Consider the following 17,734-nt stretch of genomic DNA (forward strand, 5'->3'; position numbering starts at 1 on the left):
TTCAGTGTTTGTCTTTTGCCCCGGCTCAACAGTGGCCACGCGACCAGCTATGACAGCGATCCCACAGCCCCGCATCCATCCATGCTCCTCAGTGCTCAGTACCACATACACACACATGGTGTCTTCAGAGGCCTTCAGGTAAGTCAGGTAAAAATACATGCATGCACAAATAGTTCACACACTTATGTGATTACATTTGTATAAATCTTCTCTTTCTAAAAGGATGTAAGACGGCTGCCTGATGTTGCTCCTCCAGTTGTGAGGTCATCAGAACACAATGAGAAGCGTCCGTTTGTGTGTGCGTATCCTGGCTGCAGCAAAAAGTACTTCAAACTGTCACATCTGCAGATGCATGGACGCAAACACACGGGTGAGCTGTGACCTCTTAATGCCTCTGTTTTGTTAAACTCATACAAGCTGAAAAATTTGAGAATGAAACCCTCTAAATTTGGATTTTGTTTTGTGGTTTGTGGACTCAAATTTGAGTCTGAGAGCAAAACCAGATTGACAAGGTATGTTTTTGCTCATGAGAAAGTGTATTCAGGCATGTTTATGCCACAGAAGACAGGGTAGTGATAGAAACATGATGGATTTGGATGATGATGATGATGATGATGATGATGATGATGATGATGATGATGATGTGGAGCTGTACTTTGCAGGAGAGAAGCCTCACCCGTGTGATTTCACAGACTGTGGCCGCAGATTCGCTCGCTCAGATCAGTTGAAGCGACACCAGCGCAGACACACAGGTACGCTCATGAAAAACTTCTTTGTTAACTCTTTTCTGAAAAGATAAAAACTCTGAAGCGTAAGATAATAAAACAATCTGAAATGAGAATATCATAAATTACAGCTTCAGAACTAGAAACAGCTCTGTTTGGTTATTATATCTTGGTCTGTGCGAATATCTTATTTAATGTATAAGGAATTGTAGAAAGTGGTTAATTCAATTTCTGTTTAATTGAGAATAATTTTCTTCCAGTGGTTCCTTACATAAAATGGTAGATGAATCATTATGTGTATACCGTAATAGATTTCAAGTAATAGCATGACTTTTCTATGATCATTCAGGAGACACAAAGATAATTTTAAACTGTAAGGTTTCGGTAAACGGTGTAATTTCTGATATTTTCATTCTCTAGTTAAAAAGGTCCTTACTTCACCCTGTTTTTATTTCTGTCTCCCGCCACCTCCACCTCAACCATCTGTGTGTAGGAGTGAAGCCCTTTCAGTGTGAGACGTGTCAGCGAACGTTTTCACGGTCAGATCATCTTAAGACTCACACTCGGACTCATACAGGTAAAACAAGTGCGTAAACCTTTATTTTCTTCTTCTGCAATCTTCTCCCAGAGAGAGAGAGATTTCTGAGATGGTTCCAGGGGTGTTGACAACAAAACACACATTTGCTTTTCAAGAGGCTGAATTTGCTCTAAAGCAATGATGTCTCCCCCCCCCCCCCCCCCCCCTCCCACACCCACCCCTTCAGGTGAGAAGCCCTTTACCTGCCGCTGGTCCAACTGTCAGAAGAAGTTTGCGCGCTCAGACGAGCTGGTGCGCCACCACAGCATGCACCAGAGGAACCTGACCAAGCTGCAGCCTGCCATCTGAGCAGCCAGAGGAGCAGGAGGGGGACAAAGAGGAAGGTGACAGATTTTTTGTGCCAGCTAGTGGAGAGAGAGAGAGAGAGAGAGAGAGAGAGAGAGAGAGAGAGAGAGAGAGAGAGAGAGAGAGAGAGACTTGGAGCCTGGTCAGCGGTTATGCCAAATTTGCAGCACAGCTGATGCCTCCCTCAGCCCCGTGACATCAGGAGGCAACCATGATCCCCGAGATCTTCAAGATGCACCTCAACCATCATTCCTTTTCAAATTCTGAGAGGGTTCAAGACCACAGAAATTCTGAGCCAAGACAAAGATTGAAGATGAGGAAAATGTTGATACACTATTTTTTAATCACACTTGCACTGGCTTTTTGTTTTACTCTTAAAACTGTGTCACCTTGAAAATGTGCTGGACCATGTAAACTGGATTTAGGAAATGGACAATGTGTCACTTTGTTGCCTGTTCATATGAACACTTGGGACATGTCTTTATATCCTTACACAATACACACTTTTGTATATATATGCTGTATATGCTTCCTTTTATAGACTTTCTTGTATGTTTTGGAAATTCATTGTATGTTGATCTTTGTTTTCATGGGTTTGTGTGCTTTGTGTGTGTGTGTGCAGGGGGGGGTGTCAGGCTAAGAGGCCACCTTTGAGTGCTGGTGATGGTTGGGTCAAGCAGTGTGTGTGTGTGTGTGTGTGTGTGTGTGTGTGTGTGTGTGTGTGTGTGTGGGTGTGTGGGTGGTGTGGGGGGTGCTAGTAAAACAGCAAGCCACTGAGACTCTGACAGGGTGCAGGTCTCACCCTCCTAAATCTCTGACACACATCTTTATAACAAGGAACATCTGGAGCTCAATAAATCCCATTAGAAAAGACACATACCATACCAGTGTCAGCTAGTCAGTGAAGACCCCTCCCTGCATGCTGAGGCCCCCATAAAGCATCATTATTTGCTCGAGGAAGAGTGTTTTCCATCCTGAAGCCACATGATGGCAGTATCAGCCTTTTCAGCCTAGCACATGGGAGTGCAGCAGTGTTTTTCCATGCACACGCGTTGGTCTGAAGCCAGAAAAGCATCTTTTACTTTAACAACAATGTTTGACTATTCACTGTTGCCCTCAGTGGTGCATAATGGCCACAATAATGGTGAGAAACAGGACGACCCATCCATCAAATATGCATAATGTGGACAGACTTGTGTGACAGCTCGTGTACAAGTATATAAGAGATCAGATGATTCAGCTACAGCAGGTGTGTTAATAAAATATGACTCGCAGAGCTGTTGCACGACTCTCACGGACTAATGATGCCATATACCTGGAACAGCAATGTAAACACGCACATACATGATGTGATATATTTCGCTGTTGGCTACATGTTCACAAATGGAAAGTAAATATGCAACAGTAGACCTCCAAACTAACAGGAAGATTAAAAGGATGTTCCGCTCTTTCAGGGTCATATCTCGTTCATTTGAAGTTGTGATTCCGGTTGTTTTCGTGAGCTCGTATCTCTGTGATCTGTTTTTTTCTGCTTCTTAATCCAGTGCACTTTGATTAAGAAGTGCTTCTCTTTGTTCTCGCTCCACAGGGGCGCTGGGAAGTGGAGGAAGATCAGAGGGACAGCGGAGTTGAACATTTTACTCACTTCACTTCACTCTTAACTGGAGTCTGCCAAGTCTGTGTAATGCAGAGCGAACTCGTGTTTTAAATGTCCTCAGTCATTACCACACTGACCTGAGCCCTATATTGATCCACTAGATCTACATTCCTTGAAAGTTACTTGATTGAGAAAGTTTGTGATTGGAGACTGTGGGAGGGAATGTGATACTTGGTAACACAAACCTGCATTCAAGCCCATACTGCCAAATGTTACCAGCAATCTGAATGCATGAACACACATATACACACACATATACACACACATATACACACACACACACACACACACACACACACAATCTCGCATGTACACACGCCACCAGATGCCCCCTCAGCTGTAATGCTGGCTGTTTGCCTTTAAGCGGTGTCAGCGTGGGTAATCTCAGGTGACGTACACCTGGTAACGCAAAGCCCAAGACATCTGTAGGACAGCAGGCCTGCTAGCTTCACAGCCTCCGTATCCACATGCAACCTCCAAAAATATGTTGATTTTTCACTGCAAGTGTGATGTAACCTTACTGTCACAATCAAAGCTGAGATCGAGCACAGATCATGCCATACATCCACTGATTGCTTTGTGGGGGGAAAAAAGTTTGTCTTGGCATCAATTCACACTCCCTTCTTCTAATAAGGAGATTATTTTCAACATGTCATTCACCCACCCAGCCCCAGCTGCATCCAGCATCATCATACAGCTACTGTTGTGGTTCTTTGGTTCAAAAAGACATGATTTAACCTCCAGGAGATGGAAAGGTCAATGCACATGTAGAGCACGGGGGCCCTCTATGAGCCCCAAGGGATCACCAACAAGGACAAGGCCCCAGAGAGGAAACTTAACGGGGTTACAAGGAGGCCTGCATGCAAAAACCAAGCTGTAACAACAGGAGGCGCTATCAGAGATTGTTCACATGTGAAGTGATGCATGTTAGTAGTTGTATTCCCAGACAGGCCCCCTCCCCTCAGGCTAGCAGAGCTGCTGCTCCACAGTCTGAGGGGCCTAGGGGTTCTTGGGGGTATTCCCTGTGGTATAACAGGGAGCCTGAGGGGCTCCAGTGTGTTGGAGCTTTGGGAATGCAGAGGCCTTGGGGGCCTGGAGCTCAGATGGAGCCTAGAGGGTAAACTTTCTCACTCAGGGAGCAGAGATGGAACAGATACAGAAAGACAGCGAGGGGAAAACACCTTGAGAGGAGTCTGTCATATATGCAGGCAGCAGCCGGGAGGGTCCCACGAGGGTACACAGGCAGGGAAAGACAAACAAATGTACACTCAAAACCAATATGTAGGCCAGCCTGTGAGGGCAACTAGGGCTTTTTACAGATTCCATCCTTTCTTTTCCCATCCCTTCTTTCATCTTCCCCTGTTTTCTCCCTCCTGCTGTCTCCTTTATTCCACTGGAAGATGTTAACTTTTAACAGGATTAGAAGAACCTCCATCATGTGAGATACAAGATCACAAAACTACCCGAGCCCCCCTGGGGAGTGGAAGGATGAAACAGGGCCTCCATCCCAGAGGTATCCAGATGCTGGGACGGGGGAGGAGAGGACCAGAGAAAGTAAGGAGACAAATTATGAGAAATGGAGCGAGAGAGGCGTTTTGTCCACAGATATCAGTCTCACACCCTCACTGTCATGAACTCTAAAACAACTCTACTGTGGGCCACTTTGTCTGTATTTTAATTAAAAACTTGAGAGGTTTTCTCATATGAAATAAGATAATCTTCAGAGTAAGTGGGTGACTAAAGCAGGCGTGTAAAAGCTGTTTGAAACTGATTCTGAGCCATCCTGACCCAAGTCCAAAGGGCCTCCATTACTCCAGCAGCAGTTACAATTTGTTACCAACCCACTAGCTTTATGGTTCCTAAATTGAAATATATGGCTCCTTAAAGCCTTCCGTCTAATTGTGTAGTCATTAATGGCCGATTCCTTATCTACACTGCATTGATGGGAACATAAAAATACATGGAGACAGAAGACTGCAGCTGTTAAAAAGAAATAAGGTTGCCTGGTGTTTGGCCCTGACACCACTAGGAGGAGTAGAGTCCTGGGATGGAGAAGATGAGGGCTAAGCGCTTCCTCTCAAGTGACATGAAAGATTGATGGATCCCTTCAAGCTTCATTGTTCAGACAGTAGAAACATGCAAGCCACTGAATTAGCCCACATTCACATGACACGCATATACAGTCACAGGACACAAACATTGTCAGGACTGTAATAGTGAAGGAGTGAGTGCAGTTTTACACAAATACAATACTTTAAATGAAGCCGCCAAGGGTGATTTTGATCATAAAATTTTCAGTTATAGCATTTTAGTTTAGGGTGTTGTATTTGGGTAAAACTAATCCAGATATATCCATACATACATATTCAGATATATTCATACATGCATACATACATACATGTATGCATACATATTCAGACGTATACAGTACATACATAAATATTCAGATATATACATACATTCATACATATATGGCTTTTCAGATGACAGATTTATATAAAAGAGTGATACATCATATTAGGAAAACTGTCTTACACTTTTTCTGAATAACAATTTGAAGATAGATGGCATAAAACTTTAAGATGACAAACATGGAAGACAAAAAAAAAAGGAAGGATTTCAGCCCCCCTGCCTCACGCACGAAAGCTGCTGGGATAGGCTCCAGCCCCCCCGCGACCCTCAACAGGATAAGCGGAAGAAAATAATACTACAATCCCTCATGAGATATAATAATGGAATCCAGAAATGCATTTTTTGTAATAGTGTGTGAATCTTAGCTCAGTTGTAGATATAAAAGTCAATTTTGTCATCGTAAATTCATAATATGGCGAGTTGTCCATGTTGACTGTACGCAGGTTTTCACTCAGTACCATACACATTCCTTCCTCCGAAGATTTGAGACAATCCACGAGTCTTTGGCATTAACATCGTTTGAGCCTTATGAAGACTAAAGCTAAATTATGTCTATATATTTTGTATATTTTTGGTCACGATTGACAGTGTCAATCTCAATGTTCAGTCCTTTTACCTAAATTATTTGTTAGATGTTATTACTTTGTTTTTAAAGCGAGTTTTAAGTAAACCACTGGAAGCTAATTGTCCTCATGCAACTCGCACTGATGCTATGTGGTTACATCTGGTGTTGTCATGAGCTCAAAAGAACAAAGATGCCAACACACTGATGGCTCCCTGAAGTGGTTTTGATTACGTTTGTGTTTTGGGCTGGCACCTGTCCTCAGATATCATTGGATGTGGATGTGTTACTAATTAGAACTCTGTCCCTAATTCTATGCTCAAATCTTAGCACCTTACAGCCATCCTGTAGTTATGTGTAAAATTGTCAATTGAGAAACCATATATATAAAAAAATGAAACCACTTAAGGTTGAACTTAAGCTTTTTATTGTAGTTAAACACATGCATTATTATATAAAGTACAGAAAAAGATGAAAAAGTGAAGTCAGATGTTGAGAACATGCATGCTACTGATGCAGTGGAGTGGCCCTACAGTTGATTGATTTTAGTATATGATAAACTTAAGAATAATTAGAAATACTACTACTAATGATGATAGCAAAGACAGCACTACCAATGCTGTTATTTTAAATGTTATTACAAAAATCTAAGATTTATTATCATTAAACAGATGTATATTTGGCTTATTTGTAGGGTGGAAATCTAATGTTTTCTTCAGCAACTTGAGAATTAACTGAGACTCTACTTGGTTTTTGTTCCCATTATGTAGTATGTTATTATATAATGGCAGAAATCCTGTTATGAAAGAGCCAGTGTGGGTCAGATGTCCCAAAGATCATTACAAACAACACCCAGGGCTACAAATCCCCGGGGAGGAAGGAACAAACACAAGAGACCCAAGACAAAGATGAGGGAATGCAGAGATATTTCGATGAAAATGGGGCATCAGGATGACGGAGAGGAGCCGGGTGCAATGGATTCTTATATGGCTTTTCTGCTGTTATAATTGTTGATATGGAAATAGCAGTTAAAAAAAACTCATTGTGAGACAAGATTAAGAGAAAATTATCCTGGATGAAGAAGCTTAGACCCTGGTCTCACCCAGAGGGCTCATTATTATCAGTAGAGAGGGGTTGATGTAGGCAGACGCTCATATGAGAGCCGTCTGAAGGCATTACTGTACACACACTCCCCCAGTGTGAATGATTAGGAACCCATGGTAAAGAGGAGGGGTGGGCTGTTAAACATGACCACGAGGCAAGCTGCACGTACCCCCCCACAGACCTCGCACAGACACATTTTTACATCTCTGTGCACTGCTAATATTCCTCCACCTTCACTCACACATTGGTGCAGACACACAGATGCACCCTGACATATGACAAAGCTCATATGCTACTGGGAGGAAGTACATTGAGCTGCTTAGTATTTTAGGCCTCCCAATTATTCAAATGTGTGATGCTGAAGGAGGCTGTGGACTCTTTAGCGAAGCAGTAGAGCAACCGTTAGGTCATCTAATGTTTCTTTTATGTCAGATCTGAACAATGAAACATTCAGGAAAACACCTCCTCTTCAAATGCTCCTTTTGTCAGGTAATTTTCCTGAAAAACTTAAGACGCTGTTCTGCAAATTTCTTCACATTTTTTGTCATTGGTTTGTACCATGCTGCTTTTATGTAAAGTAAAAACTATCCAGCGAGACCTGGAATTTTCAACAACAAAAAGAAACAAAACAAAACAAAAAAAAAACCTTTCCAGACATTTTTGCTCCTTCATTCCCGGTCTGAGAGTGTTAGTATAGAGGCTGCGATGTTGCAGCAAAATAACGGCCCACACATACATCGCCCTGTCCCTTGTTCCTAATGAGCTTTATCGCATTGGTCCCGCTTGACTTGTCCTGCTAACTGGCACACATATATCCATATGTTCCACATGAGCAAGCAGAAGGGACATGCTGGGTGGCAGAGCTGCTTTCTCAGTTACATCTCAGAGTTTTACTGCAACAGCCAGCAGCAACAGCAAGTCAGCTCAACTCCATCTCTATTATACGAGTGTGGAAACTGCAATTAGTCATGAACGGGATAACAGCACTTGTCTCTGATGTTCAAAGAGTTAAAAAAACACCAGGACTGGAAAACAACATACACAAGCTGCAGTACAGTAGGACGCAGCTAATGTTTCTGTCTATGTTACCCTTAATTATCCTATTTATATTATCTTATCCTCACATACTTACAAATGGCGGTTAGTTAGTTAGTCTTACAGACGGGAAGCAAAGCCTGATGGCCTCCTGTGTTCCTTTTGTAACTGTTAGTCATGAAAACTTGTTAAGTCTCATTATCAACTTATTACTTTTCTACTTTTACCAGAGTACAATTTAATCTGGGTATTTCTACTTTAAGTATACTTCTTCCACCACTGGTATGTACACAAGCCACTGATCCAGTATCATAATATTCATTATTCCTTCGATGGGTACTTACTGCTTCCCAGTTCAATTCTAATACTATAAACAGGAAATAACTTCTTAACTGCTCTAAATAAGTAGACTAACAGGAAGTTGAGTTGTGCAACTTTTGAGCAGTGATGAAGTGATTTCCTAGTGAATATGTATTAGTCAGATAGCCAGAAATGTGGCAATATTTTAAAAATCAGACAATCCTACTAATAAGTGTTTGAAGAAGGTCAAGGCTGTAGATCTACGATGAAACGGTTGTATGGCTTCTTTCTCTGCATTGCATTTGTTCTTCTTTTACAAACCCAGTTCAGTAATCTGAAATTGTCACTAGGCACCTGCAGCAACCACAACACACACACATTTTTGATTGTTTATTTTAACACAAGTGAGTTCAGTGTGGAATAAGAGACATGTTGATGGGGTTTCCGCCCATTTATGAGAAAGAATATCAACTCAACTGAGGTTTCGGGACAAAACAAAGCCACTAACTGGTTAAAAAAAAACAACAACAAAAAGAAACCTCCTATTTGTTTTTTGGTACACCAATAAATACAATTTAAACAAAGTGAAGAACATACACAGGCTAAGCTAAAACCAAATACGTGCAAAGACCATGCCATTAAACATCAATGTGTTAAATGTTCTTAAGTATTTTAACTAATTCATAAGCATCATTAAAATCATTTGGCCAGGAAAAAAATGTAAACAAATAAACATAATTTATTTCATCAGTTTGAAAACAAATGAACACTGCATTCCTGCATGACCAAACGTTCAGCGATAAAATCACATAAAAATAAAATAAATAAAGATCAGGATACATGTTTTCAAGCTTCACATTAACATTGCTGTGACAAATTCTATCTGACAGCGTGTGTAAAGCTCAGCAATGACCATCGAGACAGATCTGAGGCAGCGAAGCCGATGACGCGGCTGGAAGGCACCGTCGATACAAAGTCAGTCCACTAGGTCTTAGCTTCTGAATGTCAGAAACAGAACCGTGGATATAAACACTAAGATGGACCCGTCGTGTTAGTGGTAGAACCAGCTCTTCTCCCTCCTCTTCCTCTGTTCTCTACAGCGTTGGTTGACTATCCAACGCACTGACATCTGTTCCACGACTCTGTGGAGAGAATGGAGCAGTGGTGGTGGTGGGCGGAGGTGCAAGAGTCTCTCACCAAAGACTGTAGGTGTTCAACGATCCTCCGTGCTCTCTCTCTCCTCCCACCCACCCACCCGCGACGGGCTCAGAGCTCATCGTGGTTCCTGGTGAGGTCCTCCCCGTAGTTGGTGGCCTGACTTCCCACGAACATGTTCCAGTTCTCAAGGATCTCTTCTTTGGACAGCTTCTGGTCCTGAAGAAAGTTGAATGACATAGCAAGTGTGATAAACATTGTTTAACACCATTTAATAAAATCTTTTAAAAAAGAGCACATTTTGAGGCTGTCACTCTAGAAATATGGGTACCATCACAAATGGATCTGACGACAAACAGGACTGGAGCAAGCTGATGACACAGAAACCTAGGTCAGAACACTGTACCTTGTCCTGGTCGGACTCATACACCAGATGTCTGGCTTCCGCCAGGGCGTGATCGTAGTCCTGGGGCATAATCCAGTGGCGGATTTCATCCTGGTCCATCTTACCATCTTTGTTCAAGTCTCGGAAATCAGAGAACTGTTCCCTCTCAGTTCTGACCCAGTCTGGCTCTGGACCACCGTCCTCATGAGCGAACATGTCCGCTGAATTCAAAGGGGTATGATGTTTATTAGAAATATGGGTATGGGTGTATATATATATAAATATATATATGTACATATATATAGTTTGCAGTACTATGCAGTTTAGGCAAAAAAAATAATTTTCCAGGATTTTGAAGAGAAATTCGTGAACTTCCACAAAAACAAGGGTAAACTAAGAAAGTAAAAAAACTGGCCACTATAGTGGCTGTTTATTATATTCTTATTTATCTATTTTGATATGACTTGGACTCTTTTTTTAGGGTTAATTTATTCAAACTGAATTTCTTGTTATTCAAATTCCTTGCTTGAACTCACCGATATACTCATCCTCGTCCACATGTCCATCACCATTCTTGTCAATGTCCTCCAGGGTTTCCTGCGTTCAACACAAGTTAATGATGTCATTAAAGAGGGACAAACGGGTCAACGACAGAACTTTCACTTTGAGTAATAAAAGAGAAAGATGTAGCCCTCGGCAATGCTGAGTGAATACGAGGGTCAGTTTACAGCTGGGCTGGCAGACTGACACCACAATTACAGGATCCCAGGCTGATGTAAGCCAAGCCTTCCACAGTCAGACGCTCCGCGCTTGTTTTGAGCAAACGCCTTCATGAAACACTAAGAGGTTTGTCCCTCTCATATCTAGGGTGCGACTTAATTAAAAGGCTTGTCGTGTGAGCTGATCGCTGGTTAACCACATGCATTTATGTTCTGTGAATGTGATGCATCTGGGCGTGATGCATGCACACAGCTACGCGCAACAAAAATCTCAGGATGCGTCCTCTCCTCCAGGTGAGATGCCCTTGCTGAACCCTGCTGAATAATTCATGGTCATGTAGCTCCTGTGGTCTAATAGCTCACTAATAATAAACAAGAATATCCATCCAGATTCTATACTCAACCCGTGAAAGGTTGCGTGCAAACAAGGAGCGTTGCTCGATACAAAATAAAGCCTATAGTGCACTTATAGACCCCGGTAAACCAAACCAGGAGAGAGATCTCCTGTGCATTTCATTGGCATGCTGGAACTCTCTGGGAATACTGTTAACAGGGCTGCTTAAATAAAAAGCAACAGCCATTGTTCATAGTGACACCATTGGTTTCCCTGCAAGAAACAAAACACTGGAATAGAGCGAACCCAACCCAGCCAGTTAGGTGGAACAAACGCCAGAAGACTGATAGACTCCCATCACAGCAGCCATTTAACATGAAATATCAGGTACACACAGGCGGAAGGGATCACATTAATTAAGGCTCTGTTAAGACAACACCTGCATTCATGTCATTTGTAACATCCGTGTTTACCCACCATTTTGTGTCAACATGTCTGCGGTGATAATGGTCTATTGGTGTGCTATTTTTGTTCTTTCACGGTTGTGGGTGTCCTCTACGGACGTTATTGTAGTTTTATAAGGACGAGCTCTTTGGCTGCGGCCGTCAGAAAAGCCACAATGTCCTAAAAAGGTTACTGATGAGAGAACTTACCAATAATCACTATCAATTCACTGTGAACAGCAGTTGGATTTGACTCAATTTTTGTTTTTTTATATACAAGCTGAAGTGAAGGATTTTACGACTGAAGAACTCACAAACTGTCCACAGGGATTTAAATGCTATATCAAGATGAGCCATTTTGACAGGTCAGAGCAGGTGAAAACAGGTGTCATTGAGCGAATCAATAGTTACGTTTACATGGATGACAAGAAGCTGACTACTGACCTGATTTTAAATAAGACATTTGTGATTACGGCGTTTACACGAGTTTCCTATAGAATCTTCGATTCAAATTCATGATTAAATTCTAACTAATGAAGCTGCATTCCTACATTCTACATCAGAGTTCCCTCCTAAAATTGGACATGAGGTCGTTAGTATCATGTTGCAACTGACATGTTTGAATGTTTTCTTGCCATATATATTTGACACGGCACTTAGAGCTGTTTGTAGAAGGTGGGCCGTGCATTGACAAACATTTTTATTTGGCGTAAAATGCTGCGAAAACTATTGATTAATTGATTGACTATTGCCCCTTTGAAAGGTCAACATGTAAAAATCATTCCATGGACACCAGCACACAGGTGAAATCTGAGGAGAGAGTCTGGAGCACACGGATGACAAAAGGTGGAAGGTGTCATAATCTGGTTAATATCAGACTGTTAACATCCATGTACTGCCAACCAAAGATGGTCCCATGCAAACATTTCCTTTGAAAACGGGATGAAAAATAAAAGCTGGGACCATGTTTATTTTTAACATGTGACTGTGAGTTAAATATGCCAAGAAAACTGGAAGTGGACGCTGCCGGCCACTGAAAGCAGGATCAGCAGGTACGTAAGTGAAGCCAGACTCCGCGATGCGTAGGTGAAACGTTTACGCTCCTCGAGATCATGACTTCAAGTTCCTGCCCGAACTTTGAGAGACATTAGTCCTGCTAGTCAGCAACCAGGCCCTCTTTTTCTTCCAGGAACACCTTTTTATGAAAATAAAAAAGGGCCACTATGAGTGAGTGTCTTCGAGGAGTCTAACTCATGACTACTGACAAACAAACCACTCATTAGCTTCAGCCACATTCATCCCGTTCAGAGGAAGCTGCCACTGGCTGAATACTTCTTTGGTAACGTTCAGTGACATCATAAAAATGAGTCTTTAATAATTAACTCTGTCAAATGGGTAGTACAACTTTTATGAACGCAGAAGCATAGTGCATGACTACTGCAAACATTTCCCACGCAACCGCTCCATGTAGCCAAATTTATATTTAAAGGTTGAGCCTTAAATGGGACAGTGGGTCCATCCCACCGGACCCGTTCCAAAAAATATATGAACTCAATCAGTTCCAGGCAGAGTTAAAATTTCATTAGCGAGTTATTAAAATGTAGTCTATTTATCAGAGCGGTCCATCTGGATAAACACTTTTACGCACATGTTTGACAACCGCATGGTTACACAAGGCTTACCTGAACCACAATGTCTTTCATGTGGTCAAACTCCTCCGGGTGGAGGAACGCCGTGAACTCTTCTCGGTCTGCTTCCTGGTCCCCGTTCAGATCAGCCGTTTTGAACCTCCTCTCATCACGGGGAAGCATCTTCTTAAAGCTGAACTGGTCAGTTGCATCATCAAAGTCCTCCGGGTTAGCTGAGTTAAAAACAGGTCACACATTTATGAACAGATCTGAGGAAGTCTGAGTGTACCTAAATAACGATAAACGTGAGAACATACCGAGGTAGTACCCGTAGGTGGCTTGTTTGTATTCGTCCCAGGAAATCTTGTTGTCTTTGTTCAGGTCATAATCTTGCCACACTTTTGCCACATTCTCATATACATAACGCTTCTGCACTCGTTTAATCCAGGACTTCAGCTCCTCAGTGGTGATGTAGCTGTCTGCGTCGCTGTCAATGCGGTCCACTATTTTACTGTCGGACAAAAGGAAAAAAGGAAAGTTACTTTAAAGGTCAATATGGGTCACTGTCATTTGTCAGGAAGAAATTACAACGCAGATATATTTCGGGAGGTAACCACCACGTTTTTGGGACATAGCATTACTTGCCAGATAAGAAGAAAGATACACTTCTGCCATGTCTGTACAGTAAGAGGCTGAGAGCCACAGAGACTGACTGACCGCTTGGGTCAGATTTCTATTAAATACCATGAGTTTGAACTGATGGGTCATAAAAGATTCCTTGACACAGAGTGTGTGTGTTAGAGAGAGAGAGAGAGAGAGAGAGAGAGAGAATGTCTTTAAAACAGTCACTTATTGACAATACACACGTTGTTTACGATGAATTTGTCTGTGAAAGTTAACATTGACCTGTTCTTTAAAAAAAAACTTAAAACATGGATGATTATCAGTCGGAATTAAATCATACAAAGACGATTTGGAGAAAGGTGTATCTGATGACTTTTATTGGCACTAACGCTTTCCACCCACTACCATTCACTGTGCTGAGCCAAGTAACCAATCTCTGTGGATCTCAGCTCCCTAATGCGCACACACACACACACACACACTATTCTGGAGAGGATGGCAAATAAACATATTTCTTAAAATGTTGGTGTTTAAGTCTTAATGTGCCACCTCTAAAAAACAAAACTGATGAGTTGGACCAAAATCCACCTCTATGGTCCTCAGCAGGCAGGAGAGGATGAAGACAAGAAAACAACTAAAAAAAAAAACAAAAAACTAAAATATTTGGTGCATCCATTTTTACAACCATGACGTGGCTTCAATGAGGCTACTCAAGTGGGAGGGGCAGGCAAAGCAATTTAGTAAGAAAAAAAAAAGGCAGTGTAGTGCAGCAGCTGGGGTGTATTCTTAGATTTGGGCTGCCACGTTGTGATGTTACAGGGGTCCACCCACTCTCCACGCCGCAGGAAAACCTGTTATCCAGCGTGTGTTACACGGTGCCAACATATCCATACATTTAGATGAGATGGAAGTGAATAAGAGACACACGAACCAGCATACAATGAGAATACCGCTACACAACTTCATCACATACCAATGCTTCTGTAATGATCTGTAATTAAGATTTCGGCTGAGCAATTAAGCCTATATAGCCGTGAGTGCGAATAGTGCCGGTGGCGCTGTGAAACAATGCTCCAACCCCGTACATCTGCTGGCATGCACTCCCCTTTCATGCTTGTGCTTTGTTGTTAAATATTAATATCCGCCTGGACAGTAACACGCAACACATTTCAGCTGGAGAGGAGTGATTTACAAGCACAAATGCATGTGATCTGCCTGGTGATGCTATCATAGTTAACAACTCCTTACCCGAGCCTGTCCTTGCTCTCCTCCGGGGTGAGCTGATCAAATGTTTTAGCTTCCTCTTTGCCCAGAAAGGCCTCATGGTCGTACTGGAAGCTGTTATTGTCTTCGTGGGCTCTTCTGAACGATTCGGCGTCATGAATTACTCTCTCTTTTCTTAACGTGGGCTTTCCCTGAACCACAGCGGCGCAGAGGAGCGCGGCGAGCACGACGCTGATGAAGTCCATCAGTCAGGGAGGAAGATGAACTCTTGAAGACCAATATAAACAGGCCTGTGGCTCTGCAGCGGCTAGCAAGCCCCTGCCTGTACCGCTACTCTAATATCCTCTAATATCCCCTTTAGCCTTTCACTGGAAGCAAAGATACAACAGCCAACTCAACAAGCAGCACTTAGCTAACTGACAGACGTCTGGGGAGAGTCCCTAATTCCTACAGAAAAACCTGTCCCTTTTCCGGAAGAAAGGATGGAACCAAACCGGGATTTCCTGCCGCCTTACGTACAGCCAATCACTGCGTCCGTTTTAGGGAGGTGCGTTGGTAGCTTCCACGCCATTGGTCGACAGCGCGTCGGTAACTAGAGAGGATTTAAGGCGCCACGTTGCAAGCTGCCGCCGAAACTGGTGGAACCATTCGAAGTTTAAAAGGACAGCAACAAAGATTGTTTGCTCCTACATCTACCAATTTGAACACGCTGTAAAATGTGGCTGTGTGTTGGCGTGTCAACCGTACAGGTATGTGCATGTAATGGGTACAAAAAGGTTCAAGCCCCCATATCCTGACCTTACTTCACTCCACAAATATTCAAACTTGTACACGTTTGTTGCACATGGTGATGCAAACAATTTGGAATTAGCCTTCAGGGACGGTGTGTGTGTGTGTGTGTGTGTATGTTTGTTTGTGTGTGTGTGTGTGCGCGCACGTGCCCCCGCAGCGTAACCGCTAATTAGTTCGATGTGTACACCTTTACCAGAACAACGGTTGGGGTTGGGTAACTGCTCTGTGTGGGGTGGGTAAATGCAGAAGATACACGTTATCAACACATTTACAGTTTGTAAAGCAGAAAAATAACTACACATCTCAAATTTCGAGTTTTGTTATATTTGTTAGCAAGCTGTAGTTTGGTTGACTGACCCAAACTTCCTCCGAAGTTAAAGGAACAATGTGTAGGCTCTTTCGTGACGTGGAGGAAAGAGAAAATGGCAAGGAGAGGAGCAATGTAGACACCTGTGTGGTTTTATGGAAAAAATGAGTTGTGTAACTTCATTTCGATGCAACCTCAAACGATACAGATGTTAGTCTCACGTCCTTCCATGGTGCTGAGCCAGCACAGGACAGACATCTGGCTGTAGTTTAAAATTCCAACTGGGAACTTGGATATTTGGAGTTCACACCATTAGTTCTGGGTTCTGTAGCATGTTGGTTGTTCCTCCCACCACACAGTCGCGTATAGGCAGTAGTTTATTTTTTGCTTGTGGGACACTTTAATGCAATATAAAGTAGATGGGGAGGAAGTCACTGTTTGCCCCTCTGGGGTGGGGGGTGGGAGGTCTCAAATGTGCTGTTTCTTAATGACAAACTTTTAATTCCCTGGGGAAGGCTTTTTTTTTTTTTTTTTTTAATATAACCACATATAAGAACAGTCCAATTTAGAAACCTGAAGTGAGAAGGTGGTCTTGTTGACTTAAATCCCAGTGTGTTTTCAGGGGAGACAGCATAAGTTTGCGAGGGGAGGGACGGTGCAATCACAGCTACACGGTGAAGAAGAATCATATTACTCATCCGGATCTCAACATGCTGTAATATGGAAGAGCAGAGTGTGTACCCTCCAAACAACTTGCTGACACTGCCATGCCTAATCCTCCTTTGTGGGCCGGAGAAACATGTATATTGCCATTCATCATTAGCATAATAAGCCAGCACATGGCACATTGCTGTTTTGCATAAATAGTACACCCCAGTTTATGATTATAAAAGGGCCCTGGGGCTAACTAGCCTCTTTATTCAATTAATGAATAGTTAATGTATTTAAATTAGTCCTGCCTGGTCAATTTGAATCAGCATGTTGTGCCGACATGAACAAATACAAGTGTTTTGTTTTTTTTTCCTTTTCCCTCCTGTGAAATAAATCCTCTAAAAGTACTGGAAATAAACTATTAACTGACACAAACTTTATAAAGTTAAGGGGAAGATTGTTATTTTTGATAGAAAGTCCTGCTGCCAAAAAGGAAATGACATTTTCTGGAAGCAATATTGTTATAGTTCGTTAAGCTTCCCAAGATTAAAATTTCGCAGCACTTTATTGGTTTACAACCGGGCAAGAGTTACAGAGGTGCAGCGGCTGTATTGAAGGTCAGTAAGTAAGAATCGATCTGAGACAATGGTAACATGGCTGAACAACTCCAGCTATTAACACGTCGGAGGGAGAGAAAGTAGATGGGAAGAGTGGCTTTCAACATGAATATTTCACCGTGGAAAAGAGAGGGGAGGGGGCTGCAGCTACGGGGCTGTGCAGTTAACCATGAGATT

At 42.4% G+C, this 17,734-nt stretch overlaps 3 protein-coding genes across 13 annotated transcripts in view; 2 read left to right on the forward strand and 1 right to left on the reverse strand.

Moving 5' to 3' along the window:
• The window catches only part of wt1b (WT1 transcription factor b), a 13,349-nt gene extending 6,655 nt beyond the window's left edge, over nt 1–6,694 (forward strand). For 2 of the 5 annotated variants that reach the window (XM_086185492.1, XM_086185508.1), the window contains exons 5-9: nt 33–138; nt 223–370; nt 663–752; nt 1,219–1,311; nt 1,490–3,050. In XM_086185492.1, the coding sequence (XP_086041618.1) occupies nt 33–138; nt 223–370; nt 663–752; nt 1,219–1,311; nt 1,490–1,611 (559 nt within the window). In that variant the 3' untranslated portion in view covers nt 1,612–3,050. Of the gene's footprint in view, nt 1–32; nt 139–222; nt 371–662; nt 753–1,218; nt 1,312–1,489; nt 3,051–3,196 lie in introns of those variants that run through there. The other 3 variants (XM_086185517.1, XM_086185526.1, XM_086185499.1) reach the window with 2 other exon arrangements.
• A 2,364-nt stretch (nt 6,695–9,058) lies between these two features.
• On the reverse strand, nt 9,059–15,700 carry rcn1 (reticulocalbin 1, EF-hand calcium binding domain). Its single transcript, XM_086185604.1, has 6 exons — nt 15,215–15,700; nt 13,660–13,853; nt 13,397–13,575; nt 10,755–10,815; nt 10,240–10,439; nt 9,059–10,052 (listed from the first exon to the last, which is right to left on the reverse strand). Exons 1-6 carry the CDS (start codon nt 15,433–15,435, stop codon nt 9,945–9,947), a joined length of 963 nt encoding a protein of 320 aa, XP_086041730.1. The 5' UTR covers nt 15,436–15,700; the 3' UTR covers nt 9,059–9,944.
• Nucleotides 15,701–15,734: 34 nt separating this feature from the next.
• Nucleotides 15,735–17,734, forward strand: part of pax6b (paired box 6b) — a 36,092-nt gene continuing 34,092 nt past the window's right edge. For 2 of the 7 annotated variants that reach the window (XM_086185540.1, XM_086185546.1), the window contains exon 1: nt 15,735–15,939. The gene's annotated coding sequence lies outside the window, so the exon portion shown is untranslated. The remainder of the gene's footprint in view (nt 15,940–17,734) is intronic. The other 5 variants (XM_086185577.1, XM_086185562.1, XM_086185596.1 and 2 more) reach the window with 3 other exon arrangements.

The sequence above is a fragment of the Aulostomus chinensis genome, chromosome 2, assembly GCF_037954235.1.
Source record: "Aulostomus chinensis isolate RoL2024-O1b breed Wild chromosome 2, RoL_Achi_v1.0, whole genome shotgun sequence".
Lineage (NCBI taxonomy): Eukaryota > Metazoa > Chordata > Actinopteri > Syngnathiformes > Aulostomidae > Aulostomus > Aulostomus chinensis.